The sequence below is a fragment of the Mchenga conophoros genome, linkage group LG3 (assembly GCF_057382185.1).
Source record: "Mchenga conophoros isolate Kocher_MC1m ecotype Shallow Benthic linkage group LG3, M_conophoros_male_GT1.1, whole genome shotgun sequence".
Taxonomy (NCBI): Eukaryota; Metazoa; Chordata; class Actinopteri; order Cichliformes; family Cichlidae; genus Mchenga; species Mchenga conophoros.
The window spans coordinates 58394252-58409407 of NC_140528.1; the positions used below are offsets into that span (position 1 = coordinate 58394252).

The window sequence follows — 15156 nt, forward strand, 5'->3', positions numbered from 1 at the left end:
GCGGCGACAAGATGGAGTTAAAAAAAAAAGGAACAAGATCTTATTATGAGTGTGCTGACAAATTTACATGGGTTCATATTCATGTCAGCACAGACCTAAACCCAATCACCCCAAAGTGAAATTCCATGCTGGAAACTCAGTTGTCAAACCTGAGTCTAAAGACCGAAAACAAAGCAACAAAAATAGAGGGAAAAGAAGAGAGAAGCAAAATCTGGAACGAGGGTGAACTCAGAACATGAACTGAAAGCGAACTGAAGAAGGGACTGGCCACTTTGTCAGTGATAAATAAACAGAAACATTGCAAGCAAAAAAACCTGAACTACTAAAATCCATTTATGGATATGTGGAGAGAAAATTTGAAGGAAATGAACAGAATTCATTGAAATACAGGGTTTCAGTAAGATGTCATTTGACCATTAGACTCCATTGAAAGCCCCAATGAAGCACGTGGATGAAGAGCTCAATCTTGCAGAAGAGAAGTGAGATTTAAAGGACTGAGGCTGATTGGATCTGAGAAGATCCCAGAAGGGGACACAGAAGAATAGACCAGTGGCAAATTCATATCTTCCTTAATGAACTTAAGCATGAGCTTCATTGCTGGGGTAAGTGATTATTATTGTATAAACAGTACAACACTGTTAGACACAAGCACAAATGAATCCTCCAAGGTGCTGCAGTTAGCTTTAACCAGCTTGAGTACCTATATAGCTTGGTAAACCAACCTTAGGGGATGATAAGGTGTCACAAAATATAATATAAATACGACAGACAGACACTTTTATCACCACATATCTTTAAGACACTTTTAAGAAAATGCAAACACAATTAAGTTTTACATTTCATCAAAAACCTCTTTTTGTTCCTAAATACAAAATGAAGTGACAACAGAGAAAAACTGAACAGAGAATTCTAAAATTAATGTTAAAATACTACTAAAGGGCACCGTGGCGTGATGTGGTCTGTGGCTCAGCTGCAGGGGAGGGGTGGTGCGAGAGGAGGCTGCGTACACAGCTGACAGTGAATATCTAATCCTGTCTCCTTTATTTCAGTAGCACACCAGGACCTGAGGACGAGAGATACAAGAGCGGACTGATCTAGGCAGCAGGGTAGTTGGAGTCTGAACACAGTCTGCGAAGACAAAACTGTATAAATAAAGGCACTTGAGCTGTGCTAGTTTGTTCCTCTCTGTGCTGGACCTCGTAACGGCAAACTAGTGTTACAGAGTCATAAAAGACAGCTGTTCCACGAGAGTTTTCCAGACTTACAAAAAAAAAAAAAAAAATAGTAAAAATATGATTTCAGAACTATTTCAAGACCTATCTTTATAAAATGTCATGAACAATGTTTGAGAATGAAAAAAAAAAACTAGGAGTGCAATATTGTTTGTTTGTTTGCAAAGTGTCTCAAGCATTATTTGGATAAGAGGGAATGAAAGGCAAAAGTTAACACAAAAGTACTATACAAAGACAAGTAATCTCATTGATGTTAGTGTTGATGTCAGGAAACTCACAAAAGCACAAGTGCATATAAATAATGTTGATAATTACATGTTAAATCTTTATTTGGAGGACTCTAAACTTCATTCCTATGAAACGGCAAAGAATCAGCAAAGTAAAAAAATAACATTTCTGCTCTTTACTTTCTGCTGCTCTAGTATTCACAAGGAGTCGCCCCAGCAGGTACCTTTGCATGTTTGATTTATACCAGATGCCCTTCCTGATGCAACCCCAAAGGGATTTGTGCCTCAAACCATGGATATTTCGTTTGTCAAGCGAATGTGTAAACCATTGCTGCTCTCAATAAACCCTCAAAGCCTAAATTCCATCTCTTGCACATGAGATGAATACTAAGCATTAAACTCTGCATCTACAGCAAATTCTTGTCATCTGGGACAAACACAGAAGTTTCCTTGCCCCACTGGGAAGAAACTTTTGCACAGTGGAAATGAGGTGGTGCACCATAATGAAGGGCAATATGGTAAATTTGACATTTAGCCAAAATAGCTGCATGCAGGAGAGACAAATCCCCAGGTTTGACTCTTATTACGTATAAAAACTTGTGTTTTTATAGGTAATACTAATGCTTATTTCTTTACACAAATGTGCTGACAGAGAAACAAATTAGAGACAGAGTCATTTAATAAGATTATAATATACTACATTTGTTCTCCATTGTTACTTGCGTAGCTTCATTTTAAAGTGCACTAGAGTACACACCATATTCCTTTGGGTGGGATGCTCCTGGAGCCAAGATGTCACAGGAAGGGCATTAAATGGCACAGATGTGTTCTTGAGCTGACGCGTTCACTTTAGCGATCGACTGACAGCAAACAGGACAAGCGTTTCAGGCACCGAGTGTCTAATAAGCTTATGTACACACAGAGAAGGGGCAGAGATCTGCGCAGTGACACACAAACCACCCGAAAAGGCCATGTCAGTTAACATAGCATGTCACTGCGTGTGTGCTCACAAGCTTGACACACATTTTGCATTCGGAAGCCGGGTGCCATATGGTGCCACTAATCATGACACCTGAAGTCATAAAGGAGATGTCAAGGGCAGAAAAGAGAGCGAGCCAGTGAGAAGAAAATGGTGAAGAACATTATAAGAGACAAGGAAACAGTACTAATGTGATGGCTGGTGGTTTGGAGGGGAGGGGTAAACAGAGGCGAGCCACTCAAAGCTAGCTATGCATCAAGTTTAATGATGGTTGGGAGGAGGTGCATAGCAGGAGTCACACAAGGGGAATGATAGATAATGGGCTCTGTAGGACGTTTGGATGTGGTTTCTGAATGACATACTTTTCCACCAGCTGAGACCAAATGTCTGAAATGTTGGAGAAAAAAAAAAACGGCGGTGACTGGTCCAGTCAGAAACACAAAAGTAGGAAGCAGTGACTATGAAAGCTTGCGTCTTTGAGAAGTGATAAGTTGATGATCAAACTGGTCAAAGGTTTCTGCTGCATGAAACAGAGTCCGTGAAGTGGCGTAGAAGCACTTCAAAAGAGTGAAAGTGTGCATCAGGAACAGGGCGTGTATGGATAAAAAGTACTTGGGAAAATATCAGGATTTGAGTTTAAAAACTCCCTCATGTAATGACCGTACAAAGACCCACTTTCAAGCAAAAAAAAGCGTCATCTGTATTCAGTCTCTACTGCACTAACGACTGAAGAGACTGTAGAGATGATGAGCCATACTATGAAGGTATGGGAAAGAGTAATTGAATCTAGGGGTGATGATGATGATCAGCGAGCAGTAGTATGGCTTCATGCTGAGCGAGCGCACTATAGATGTGGTGCTTGCTTTGAAAGTGTTAATAGAGAAGGTCAGAAGGAGGAACTATGAGGAAGTCAGCTGGAATCCAATTTCTAGTAAGCTAGAAAACAGAAACAGATTTGATGTCATGTTAGTTGAATAATTTGGACCTAAATTCCAGAGTTAAAGCCAAACTTAATGAATACATTAGCTTTTATTCAGGTGATGCTGGAAAAATCCAGCTAGCAGCAGAAGCCAAAGTCCATTGATTGACAAGGGAAGCAACACAGCAGGAGAATAATACAAACACTATAGCCCAGCGGTCCCCAACCCCCGGGCCTCGGACCGGTACCGGTCCGTGAGTCGTTTGGTACCGGGCCGCGAAAGTTGAGGCTCAGGTGTGAAATGTATGGTTTTCAGGGTTTTTATCGGTTTTCAGTGTTATTTTGTTACCGTTTTTATCGTTAATTCGGTTTTCCTGGGTCTTTTCATGTGTGTTATGAATAAATCTTCTTTTTTTTTTCGGTACCGGTACTAGTTTTATTTTGTTGTATTTATCCGCAACACCTTACAGGCCGGTCCGTGAAAATATTGTCGGGCATAAACCAGTCCGTGGCGCAAAAAAGGTTGGAGACCGCTGCTATAGCCCAACAAAGAGCTGAGGAAAACTAAGCACGTAAATACAAACACACAAGGTGATTAGGGAGAGGGGACTCAGCTGAGCAAAACAAGACACAGGTGAACACAATCTAGCTAATGGGTAATGAGACAAGGGGAAGCAAAACTAAACACAATGTACATGAGATTAGCAGTTAGCAAATTAAAATTTAAACAAAAACAAACTTGACCTGGTAATAAACTATAACTAGAACCACAAAAGAAAACACAACCTGGACATAATATCATGAAAATAACAAAAGGTAGAACATAAGACTAGAATATAAAAATCTAAATAAGAGAAAGAACAGACTATGCTGAAAATATAATATATAATGAACAAAACTAAATGTTTAAATGCAAAACGTGGGGTCAAAGACCTTCTGTGAATCACATGATAATGTTTAAAAGTGTTAAAACCTTTTTAAATGCATCTAAGAAGTTTTAAGATGGCCCCGCTGTCAAACGAACAATAGACAGAAATGGTGTACAATTCAATTTTATGTATATAGCACCAAATCACAATAACAGTCGCCTCAAGGCACTTTATATTGTGAGGTAGACCCTACAATAATACATACAGAGAAAAAAACCAAACAATCATATGACTCCCAATGAGCAAGCACTTTGGTGACAGTGGGAAGGAAAAACTCCCTTTTAACAGGATTTCGATTAACTGAAGGCTTTTCAGGGAGTTTTTAGGACATCCTGATAATAATGAATTACAGTAGTACAGCCTAGAAGTAATCAATGTATGAACTAGCTTTTCAGCGTCACTCTGAATCAGGATATTTCTAATTTTAGAGATATTGTGCAAATGGAAAAATGCAGTCTTACATATTTGTTTAATATGTGCGTTGAAGGTCATATCCTGGTCAAAAATGACTCCAAGGTTCCTCTCAGTGTTACTGGAGGCCAAAGTAATGCCATCCAGAGTAAGAATCTGGTTAGATACCATATTTCTAAGATTTTCAGGGCCAAATACAAGTTTACAAGTTACAAGTTTTATCTGAATTAAGAAGCAGAAAGTTAGTGGCCATCCAGGTCCTTATGTCTTCAAGACATTATGCAGTGTGTTATCTGGCTTCATATATTAGTGATGGGATTTCCGGCTCTTTTTAGAGAACTTTCTCGGCTCGGCTCACTAAAAAGAGCCGGGTCTATCGGCTCCCAAGCAGCTCTTCGGGTTGTTTTGTTGCTTTTGTTTTTGTTAATTTATTGTTAACAAAAATATAAAATCATGCACAAAAGTGCATGCATAAAACTGTGGTTTTATTTACATATGTTTATATATAAATATATACGGTGGCCCCTAGAGATAAAGCACGTACGAACTCCAAAACACATCTCTAGCGTTAACTGAACTTCCAAAACAGAACTACCTAGATCACTTAAATTACACAATTGAAAGTGTTTGTGTATTTATACACAGGCACTCATATGTATTCAAATAATTTAAAAAAAAAGTTCATTTACCTGTTACTACCACACACCAAATCTGGTCGTTGGTACTTGCTGGCTTGTGTAGCCACTAGCTAACAAAAGCTCAACACTGTGCCCCAGCATCCTGGAGCACTTCTGTTGTGTTTTGTACGTATTTTGAAGTTTGTACGTGTTTTGTCTCTAGGGGCCACCGTAAATATATTTTTATTTATTCACTCCACATAAAATGTAATAAATAAATCATATAATACAAAAACCAGCTATTCACATTTCAACTTTTAACTATTAAAATTTTCAGCTTTTTCCTTTTAAACAAATTTAAAGTGAAACAATACAAAACACTGCAAACCACAACACAACACACATGAAAAGAAAAAGAAGATGCACATTCTCTGTCATATGGACCTGCATGAATAAACTTTCTGAATCCTTTATCATCTACAACTGAAAATAGTTGTGGATGATTACTATACCTTTCTAATGTGACGTTGTTGTCCCTGGCTCTCTTTCTCTGTCTCTTCCTCCCGCTCTGTTCCTGTGCTACTGCGAGTGTAACTACTGCCCCTCTTCCCAGCACAAAGCACAAGACTTGCGTGCGGAGTGATGTGGAAAAAAAGTGCAAGAGAGAGGGTGAGAGAAAGAAAGAAAAACCCACGGCTCCCAACAAGAAGCCAGCTCGCGTCGTTCGCTTCAAAGATCTGGCTCTAAGAGTTGTTTTGTTCGCGACCGACACATCACTATGAGGTGCCGTAAGGGACATTATTACTGAAACGCTCTCACACACACTACTGAAACGCTCTCACACACACTACTGAAATGCTCTCACACACACTACTGAAACGCTCTCACACACACTACTGAAACGCTCTCACACACACTACTGAAATGCTCTCACACACACTACTGAAACGCTCTCACACACACTACTGAAACGCTCTCACACACACTACTGAAACGCTCTCACACACACTACTGAAATGCTCTCACACACACTACTGAAACGCTCTCACACACACTACTGAAACGCTCTCACACACACTACTGAAACGCTCTCACACACACTACTGAAACGCTCTCACACACACTACTGAAATTTTACCTCTCACACACACTACTGAAACGCTCTCACACACACTACTGAAACGCTCTCACACACACTACTGAAATTTTACCTCTCACACACACTACTGAAACGCTCTCACACACACTACTGAAATGCTCTCACACACACTACTGAAATGCTCTCACACACACTACTGAAATGCTCTCACACACACTACTGAAACGCTCTCACACACACTACTGAAATGCTCTCACACACACTACTGAAACGCTCTCACACACACTACTGAAATGCTCTCACACACACTACTGAAACGCTCTCACACACACTACTGAAACGCTCTCACACACACTACTGAAACGCTCTCACACACACTACTGAAATTTTACCTCTCACACACACAACTGAAACGCTCTCACACACACTACTGAAACGCTCTCACACACACTACTGAAATTTTACCTCTCACACACACTACTGAAACGCTCTCACACAAACTACTGAAACGCTCTCACACACACTACTGAATCGCTCTCACACACACTACTGAAACGCTCTCACACACACTACTGAAACGCTCTCACACACACTACTGAAACGCTCTCACACACACTAATGAAAACCAAGAGGATTTCAATTGAACAGGAAGGCATTTTAGCTGCACAGGAAGGTGAGGAAAAACAAATAACACATTAATGCACAGCTAACACCGCGGTGACGTCTACAACAGTCTGTTAGAGGTATAATTGAAAAATATTTTGCCTTCATCAGTGACTATCCAAACATTGTTGTAGGGTAGCAGCCTATTGCAACAAGTCGGGGCATCCTGGCTATGCTAGCTGCCCGTATAATCTGGAAAGACTGTGTCTGACAGTACCTCATCTACAATGAAATTACATCAGATCCTTGTCATTTTTTACATACTTTCTTTGTTTTTTGAGGTGAGAACCAATGAAGAAGATGTTGAAAGATTTTTTACTTGTGCTCTGCAATGTATTGGGGCGCTCCAAAATGAAAATTCGGACAATATCAGACAAGAGCGGCTTTATAGAGAGCTAGATGATCATACACGAACTCTATCAGAATTTCTTGCTGCTGTATCTCGATATGATCCCAATAATAGGGTTGCCACCAACCTACTACAATCCTTGTATAGATGCTTTTGCAGCTTGCTACATGAATATGATGCTAGACAGAGATCTGCTTATGTGACCCACAGATTGTTACCCCCAACCACCTTGAGTGGTCATCCAGGTCGGCCACGATACACTATATCTGCTGAACAGATTTCTCACTTTGTTTCCATTGGTATGACATGGCAGAGAATTGCATCATGCTTTGGAATAAGTCGAAGAACCCTGTACAGACACAGACAAACTTTGGGAGTTGAGCCATTAAGCTATGTGGATATTTCAAATCAAGAACTGAATGGCCTTGTGACGGATATCCTACAGAACACTCCAAATGCAGGGGAAGTATACATTCTTGGAAGTCTGAGATCTCGTGGCTTAAGAGTTCAACGTTGGAGGGTCAGACAAAGTCTACAGGAAGTGGATCCTATTGGACGTGCATTTAGACGTCGTCATGCGATAAGGCGAAGGATCTATAGTGTTCAGGCCCCCAACCACTTATGGTAAGTTCACTGGTTTGAAACAAATGATCAGGCCTTGTGTTTAAAAGTATTAACACAATACATCAAAATTAATGGTCCTTCATTCAAAACATTACTGAAGTTAATCTATATGATCAGCATAAGATAATAATAATAAAAAAAATAACAATAACCAAAAAAACTGAAATTGATATAAGTATGTTAAATATTTGGGGGATTCATAGTACATCAATTTAGATGTTGTCTAATGTATATACTGTTGAGTTGTTTAATCCTTTATTTTACATCACAATTTTAATCTCTAACATCAATTGTGCCAGGTAAACGTAGTGTGGAAAAAGACATTTTATGCCACTGTGTGTATGTGTGTGCACGTGTGTGTGTGTGTGTGAGAGACAGAGGTGTGCTGTTGTTGAAGTAAATGTACAAAATGAAACCTCTAGTTTTTGTTTAAGTACAGGGTCAGGAATTCACTACTAAATAATATGAACAAACATGTGGAACTGTAGTAATGCTTTCTGATCTCTCAACAGGCATTTTGACGGCAACCACAAATTGATTAGATGGCGCTTGGTCCTGCATGGCTGTGTTGATGGCTTCAGCCGAACTATCATATACTTACGTTGCTTATCCAATAACAGAGCCTCAAGTGTCTTGTCATTATTTTTGGAAGGAATACAAAACTTTGGTTTGCCCTTAAGGGTCAGGTGTGATCATGGTATGGAAAATATACAGGTTGCTCGTTTTATGTTACAGAGAAGAGGAGTAGGCAGTGTTATTACAGGTGTTTCAGTACATAACCAAAGAATTGAAAGACTGTGGGCAGAACTCAACAGAGTTGTATCAAGACACTTTATAAATATCTTTAACTTTATGGAAGAACAGGGTATGTTGGATTCACTGAATGAGCTACATCTTTTTTGTCTGCATTATGTTTATTTGCCAAGGATTGAAAGAGCATTAACAGAATTTGTCAATCAGTGGAACAACCATGGTCTCTCTACACAAGGAGGACAGACCCCTCTTCAGCTGTGGCATACAGGTGTCACAAACAATGTGGGAATCCTGTCGTTTATAAATGACATTTTTCATGTTGATAACTATTATGGCGTTGATGAAGAAGGGCCATTACCAGAACTTCAAACAAACAATAATGTCAATATTCCAGCTATTGACATCAACATAAATGAGACTGCAATGAACATAATTCAACAAGTGAATCCATTAGAAAATGATGGAAATCATGGAATAGATGTGTTTTCTTCACTTTTACACCTTCTACATTAAATAAAATATTTTGCAAAAAATAAAAAAAAGATATATAAAAAAAACATTTCAGAAAACATATGTGATCGAAACTAACATATTGAAACCATTTTCTTTAAAATGATAAAATGACAGCTCTGTTGTCAAACAGAAACTGACACAGGCAGAAGAATAAACAGACACAAAGACAACCAAATCAAAAACCGATGGACATACACATGAAATGAGTAAAGTGACACAAATTTTGTATATTCAAACTCAACAATCTAAATTAACTTCTGACGTGCTGTTAAACAATTGGTATCTACCTGTATGAATCCTGAAGAACAATCACTTCTTGTCAAATTGATGTCTTAAAACATCAATTTGACTGAAGCAGGTAAATTTGGAAATATTAAAACCTTAACAAGTTAATACTCAATACTCACTTTGAATCAAAAGAGAGACCAATACAAAAGAGAAACACGCAAACTCCTCCAGCATAATGTGTTCATACCCTGCCAAAGCCGTAAGTGTTACCTAATGCAAAATCAAACTTCTCCTTGAACAGCTGGTATGAAACATGCAGTGGCAGCCTAATGCAGTTAACACACGTGTTGGCAAGAGGGAAAATTGGTGTAGGAGAGAAGTCATCGTCTCCTCTATGAATGAACTCAATCGAGGGTGCTGGGGAAAAGCCAATAGGTGGCACCGCAGTTGCTCCAGTTGCAAAGGCCAATATCTTCTGTAATTTGGAAGGTCCTTCTTCTTCTGCATAAAACAGAGAAGGAAAAAAGTGTTAAAAGGTTATTTCATTTGGCCAACATAAATTGTCAGTGAGTACAAATCTAAAGCAAGAATCTTAATGACTGTTATTGCAATGACTATAGAGCATGCTTTTCATCTTTCAATAGTCTCAAAGAACTATGTAAAAATGTTACTACAACCAAGAGGGTAATGTGGTGTTATTGTTATATGAGTATGTTATTTAAAATAAAGATTTCAGAAATGCTAACCTATAAATCGTTACATCTATTTATTGTGCACTAAAGTGACAATTACCTTCTGCATCTTGGAGATAGTCTCTCCAGAAGGTAACAACTGTCTCCTCAGCAGCTCTTCTGTTGCTTCCTTCTGGAGATAGATGAATGTTGAAAAGATCATCCACCTGGTCAGCAGTCAGCATATGTGGCTCATAGCAGAACAGCGGGCGAAAACTGTCTGGATGCCTCCTCATTTTCTCGAGAACCCCAAGAGTTTTCAGACCTTCACAAAATCTGGATAAACAGCACAAAGAAATTTTATTCAATAATTCTGCAATTTCATGCTTCTAAGTTAATTGTATATTATCAATTTGGCACAATCAATTATACTAGGTTATTAACTGGCCATTTTGATTAATAGGTAAGATTTTTATCACCATTTTAATTAATCTGAAAAACACAGAATACCCAAATACCTTTGAAATGGACGTTGAACCCTGTGGATGACCTGAAACATGACAATGTCATGTACCAGCAGATCCCTGTCTCTTAGTGAACGCATAGGCCTCAGGCATCCTGCATTGGCCAAGTAATCAAGCAGAGGTTCTTTTGACTTTTCAAGGTCCTCAAGGGTTGTACTTTGAGATATCTAGCATCACAAAGAGCAGAGGAAGGGCTTGTTATGGAAGTTACTCAGTAGTCTTATAACCTATTAGAAGGAACCCAGCCACCAGTAGTCTACACAATCACAATATGCCCGCGCGTACATTGGAAGTCAAATGACTACACATATTTTTTTAATATGTTTACAATGTGCTTAAAAAAATGATAAAATATACTCTTTCGTCTACCCTTATCTACTGAATCTTAGTTTAATATAGCAGCAAAATATAAAAACTTGGCATTCAGCAATGGCCAGACTGATCCGGATAAACATTCCCTGCAAAAGAAAACTGGAACACAAACTATTTTCAATTCACTATAAGATTTATAAAATAAACATATAGAGACCTTTCGGACTTTTTCAAAGAGTTCCAGGTCAGCTATGTCTTCCAGGGCTGGATTTGCTGAATTTCCAACCAGAAGGGAAAATACTGTTGGTGACAGAAAGTTAGGTGGTGGACCACCATGTACCAAGCTCACTGCAATGGCTCTCCCAGAGATGTAGTACCAGTCCCCTCTGAGAGCTGCAAAGCAACAGAATAAAAGGAAAAGCAAAATTGTCAGTAATGTTGCCTGTAAAAATAAATATCAGTTAAACAGTTCCCACTATTAATCTTAGAAAAATAGGTAATTACCAGTACTGTCAAGAGCCAAGTTCTTGCAGTTTTCTTTCCCCTCAAACATGGCTGACCTGGCAATGGTGTCCATCAATAGTCTCAAGAATTCCCTCCTTGGCCCACCTAAATCAACCCCTTCCTCATTTTTCCCCATATCATCTGAGAATTTCACACAGATCATCAAGTTGGGATCATAAGATAGCCTTTGAAAACCACGCAAGGCTCCCTCCCACACAGCAGAGCGATTTATATTAAATTTGCACTGCTGTTTTGTGCTAATTTTGCTTGATAGTTCCAGCAGTATCTCTTGAACAGGGACTTTTTCTGCACTAAAAAAAGAAAATAAAACAGAAAATAAAATATATCAGCCATGTAGTCATGTTACAGAATTTGAGAATATGTGTCACACTGATCATAGAGAGTTAAAGCTTTAAAGGTTTATATTGATTTGACAATTCTGGAAAGCCCAAATTATGTCTCAAACTCAAATTCTGTATGTTTGTTACTCACATCTGATTCTCCAAGCTCGCAATTATAGCTTGATTTAAATCCTCATCATCTGAAGAATCGCCAGAAAGCGATGCCACGAGAGTTAAATATGAAGAATAATCTTCATCATTAACGCTCATGGCAGGGATGTCTTCACTTCTTGCATTGAAATCTCTGCTGTGACTGCTTGTGCTAGGTTTGTCATCACTTCTTGCCATGTAGCCTTCATCACAAATGCTGTTCCCATCACTTCCTTGCTTTGCTCGTTGCCTTTTACCAACACTCCTTCGAATACAGTTGGTCCCAGTATCATCTTCTTCATCACTGCTAGTGCCAGGGTTATCACCTTTAACATGACTTCTTAACCTTGTAGTGACTTGGCTGCTCATGTCTTGTTGGATTTTTGAACTATCAACTTCAAAACAATCATTGTCACTGTCCTTATCAGTTGCACAACTGCTTAATGCTGATTTGGAGCTGATGTGGGAAGGATCTTTGTCTTCATCTGATTCACTCTTCAACAGAAAAAGACCAAAAACATATATCAAAAGCAAGTAATTATAGCTTATCTTAAAAAGATTAAAATAAGAAATATCAATATTGATTGCTCCCAAACACTTGTTTTAAATAAATATATTCTATTTTGCTAGAAGCCCAATTGTTGACATGTTTTTTCCCAAATCATGATTACTTTTCATTCTTTTAGTAACTTACTAAAAGTGTCCTTGATGGCCTTACATAGAGGGCTTTGGTTTTAAAAACCTTTAGGATCAGCATCCCATTCAGCTCCTGACCAACTTGGAGCTTTGGAGACACCAGCTTATTGCCACAAGCCATTAGAAACTCGAGGCTACAAAAAATAAATAGGGACAACAGCAATTGCTAATTAGTTAAATATTTTAAGTATTAGTTAAATATTTTATTATATATTGTTCTGTTTGTGTGTATGCTTTTATGACTTAAATTCTACTGGTATAGTCATATGTTTTTATAATGATGAATGATATTTTAAACTTCTTTACTTTGGTATATTATCTTTAAGTACAAGTCATTACATGAATACACACAGTAACAATAAACAATAGTATTTTACCTGACATCCTCTGGAATGCGTTCACCAAAGCTTTCCTTGAGGTGTTTCACGACAGTTTGGTTGTCCCAGGTCTTCTGGAATTCAAAAGCACTGAGGATGTGCCCATGTTTGTGTAACCATAATTTTGAACCTTGTTTGCACACTACTCCCCATGATGGAGTTGGAAGTAGTATAACATCTTTGTTGAAATGGTCATGCTGCTGGGCCATAGCTCTGAAATATAAATATTAGATACCATAAACAACAGCAAGTGATAACTAATAATACTGAGATGCAGACAGCAGAACACTATCCAAACCCCTACACAGAATGCTTTCATAGACAAAATTGTTGTAGTTAGGCAAACATAAGGGTTAATTTTATATACTTTTTTTATACTTTTCCGAGAATACGTGCTTCTTTTGTGGTTCGGACTCCTTCTGACATTTCTTTGGAGGTGGAGGAAAACCAAAGTAATTGCTTAAAGGAGCTTCTTCGACATCTTTAAGAGTTCTAAACAAATGTCTGTCCTCCTCCAGAAAATCCTATGTACGCAAACACGCGTTGCAACTTCTTATCTTGTGCGTGTCTTTTGTTTTGACAGCGAATGCGCACCTGCGGACCACTTATGTGCAGCCCTGGTTATTTAGCTCGTCATATTGCAGCCACAGAAATTATTTTGTCCATGAAACCATAAAGCTGCACTTTCTTTTTGCCTTATAGTCTGATTTGTCATAACTTTTCCGTTTTGTGGTAAGTTTTTCTTTGGCTGTCACTTCTTCACCCTGACCTGTCTTATTTGGCTCAGCAGAACTAAAATATATATCCTGCTGCTTTTACACACGGACTCACACACACACATAACGCTCAGCGATTCTCTGCGCAATCAACCTCTCACATGTTTAAGCTGCGGGAGATTTCACTTGTCATGTTTGCATAGTAAGCTAACGATTGATAAGACGATGTCAGAGGAATTGGTGCACAAATTATCATCACTCACCAATCAGTGCTGTCGCTCTCTATACACAGTTGCATAACACATAATTGCAAAGTGAAAGCAAAAAAACAAGCGCAAATTCAAACGCGATTTCAATATGTCACATATTGACAGTGGCTCACCGATGCCAATGACATAATTACCCAGCTACATTTCCGAAAGAATGCAAAAGCATAGACATATATTTTTCCTTCCTACGATAGCCCGACGGGCAGGGCAGAGATAGATTTTGGTAGCCTGGAAAAATCGCTAGCCCCAGGACATCGGGCTAGCGATTTTGCGAACCCTGCAGTATATTATTAAATATCAGACTATTACATATGGCCCCATTTCAGGCAAGTGAATACAAACTCATTAAACTTTGTAACTACCTTTTTCTTCTGGTGCCTGATGTCCAGCTGCCGAAGCATTGCCGAGTTTGATAACGTGGTGCAGGTGCACATTCTCTCCTGACTGTAGATGTCGCTGGCATGGGCAAGCTGCTACGTTGACGTGAGGGAAAGAGGGATGTTAAGTGACTATCCAGTCCGTCCACACTGGTACTTGCAACAGGTTGCTGCCCCACGACTGTGGCATTTGACAAAGTTCTGATGGTCTCTGCTGAGGATAATATACTGTTGAGTAATGCGGCTGCTTCACTTAGGCTACTAGCAGGTTGCTGAGTAGACATCTGTGTAGTGGTTTGAAGTGTACCACTTTTTCCTTCACTTTCCTGGTCTGGACACAACTTCCTGTTCATCTAAAACTCCTTCCTGTTCAACTGAAATGCCTTCCTGTTTAACTGAAACGCCTTCCTGTTTAACTGAAATGCCTTCCTGTTCAACTGAAACGCCTTCCTGTTTAACTGAAATGCCTTCCTGTTCAACTGAAACGCCTTCCTGTTTAACTGAAATGCCTTCCTGTTCAACTGAAACGCCTTCCTGTTTAACTGAAATGCCTTCCTGTTCAACTGAAATGCCTTGGATTTTCAGTAGTGTGTGTGAGAGCGTTTCAGTAGTGTGTGTGAGAGCGTTTCAGTAGTGTGTGTGAGAGGTAAAATTTCAGTAGTGTGTGTGAGAGCGT

At 39.0% G+C, this 15156-nt stretch overlaps 2 protein-coding genes across 2 annotated transcripts; one reads left to right on the top strand and one right to left on the bottom strand.

The window, feature by feature from the left end:
* The first annotated feature begins 438 nt into the window (after positions 1-438).
* LOC146579740 (uncharacterized) lies at positions 439-9906 on the top strand. The gene is made up of 2 exons (XM_085267990.1): positions 439-479; positions 8562-9906. Exons 1-2 carry the CDS (start codon positions 439-441, stop codon positions 9313-9315), a joined length of 795 nt encoding a protein of 264 aa, XP_085124116.1. The 3' UTR covers positions 9316-9906.
* On the bottom strand, positions 9300-14866 carry LOC146579741 (uncharacterized). Its single transcript, XM_085264499.1, has 9 exons — positions 14466-14866; positions 13119-13331; positions 12740-12875; positions 12047-12540; positions 11555-11865; positions 11268-11443; positions 10733-10905; positions 10336-10550; positions 9300-10044 (listed from the first exon to the last, which is right to left on the bottom strand). The coding sequence occupies exons 1-9, from the start codon at positions 14831-14833 to the stop codon at positions 9785-9787; spliced, it is 2346 nt and encodes a 781-aa protein (XP_085120625.1). The 5' UTR covers positions 14834-14866; the 3' UTR covers positions 9300-9784.
* Between the last annotated feature and the right edge of the window lie 290 nt (positions 14867-15156).

Excerpts from the sequence above, each read along its gene's own strand:
- LOC146579740 (XM_085267990.1), top strand. The coding sequence starts at position 439 with ATGAAGCACGTGGATGAAGAGCTCAATCTTGCAGAAGAGAA. Across the intron at positions 480-8,561 it reads CTCAATCTTGCAGAAGAGAA|GCATTTTGACGGCAACCACA; the intron begins GTGAGATTTAAA and ends ATCTCTCAACAG.
- LOC146579741 (XM_085264499.1), bottom strand. The coding sequence starts at position 14,833 with ATGAACAGGAAGTTGTGTCCAGACCAGGAAAGTGAAGGAAAAAGTGGT. Across the intron at positions 13,332-14,465 it reads TCAGGCACCAGAAGAAAAAG|AGCTATGGCCCAGCAGCATG; the intron begins GTAGTTACAAAG and ends TTTATATTTCAG. Across the intron at positions 10,906-11,267 it reads TCTTTGAAAAAGTCCGAAAG|ATATCTCAAAGTACAACCCT; the intron begins GTCTCTATATGT and ends TTGTGATGCTAG.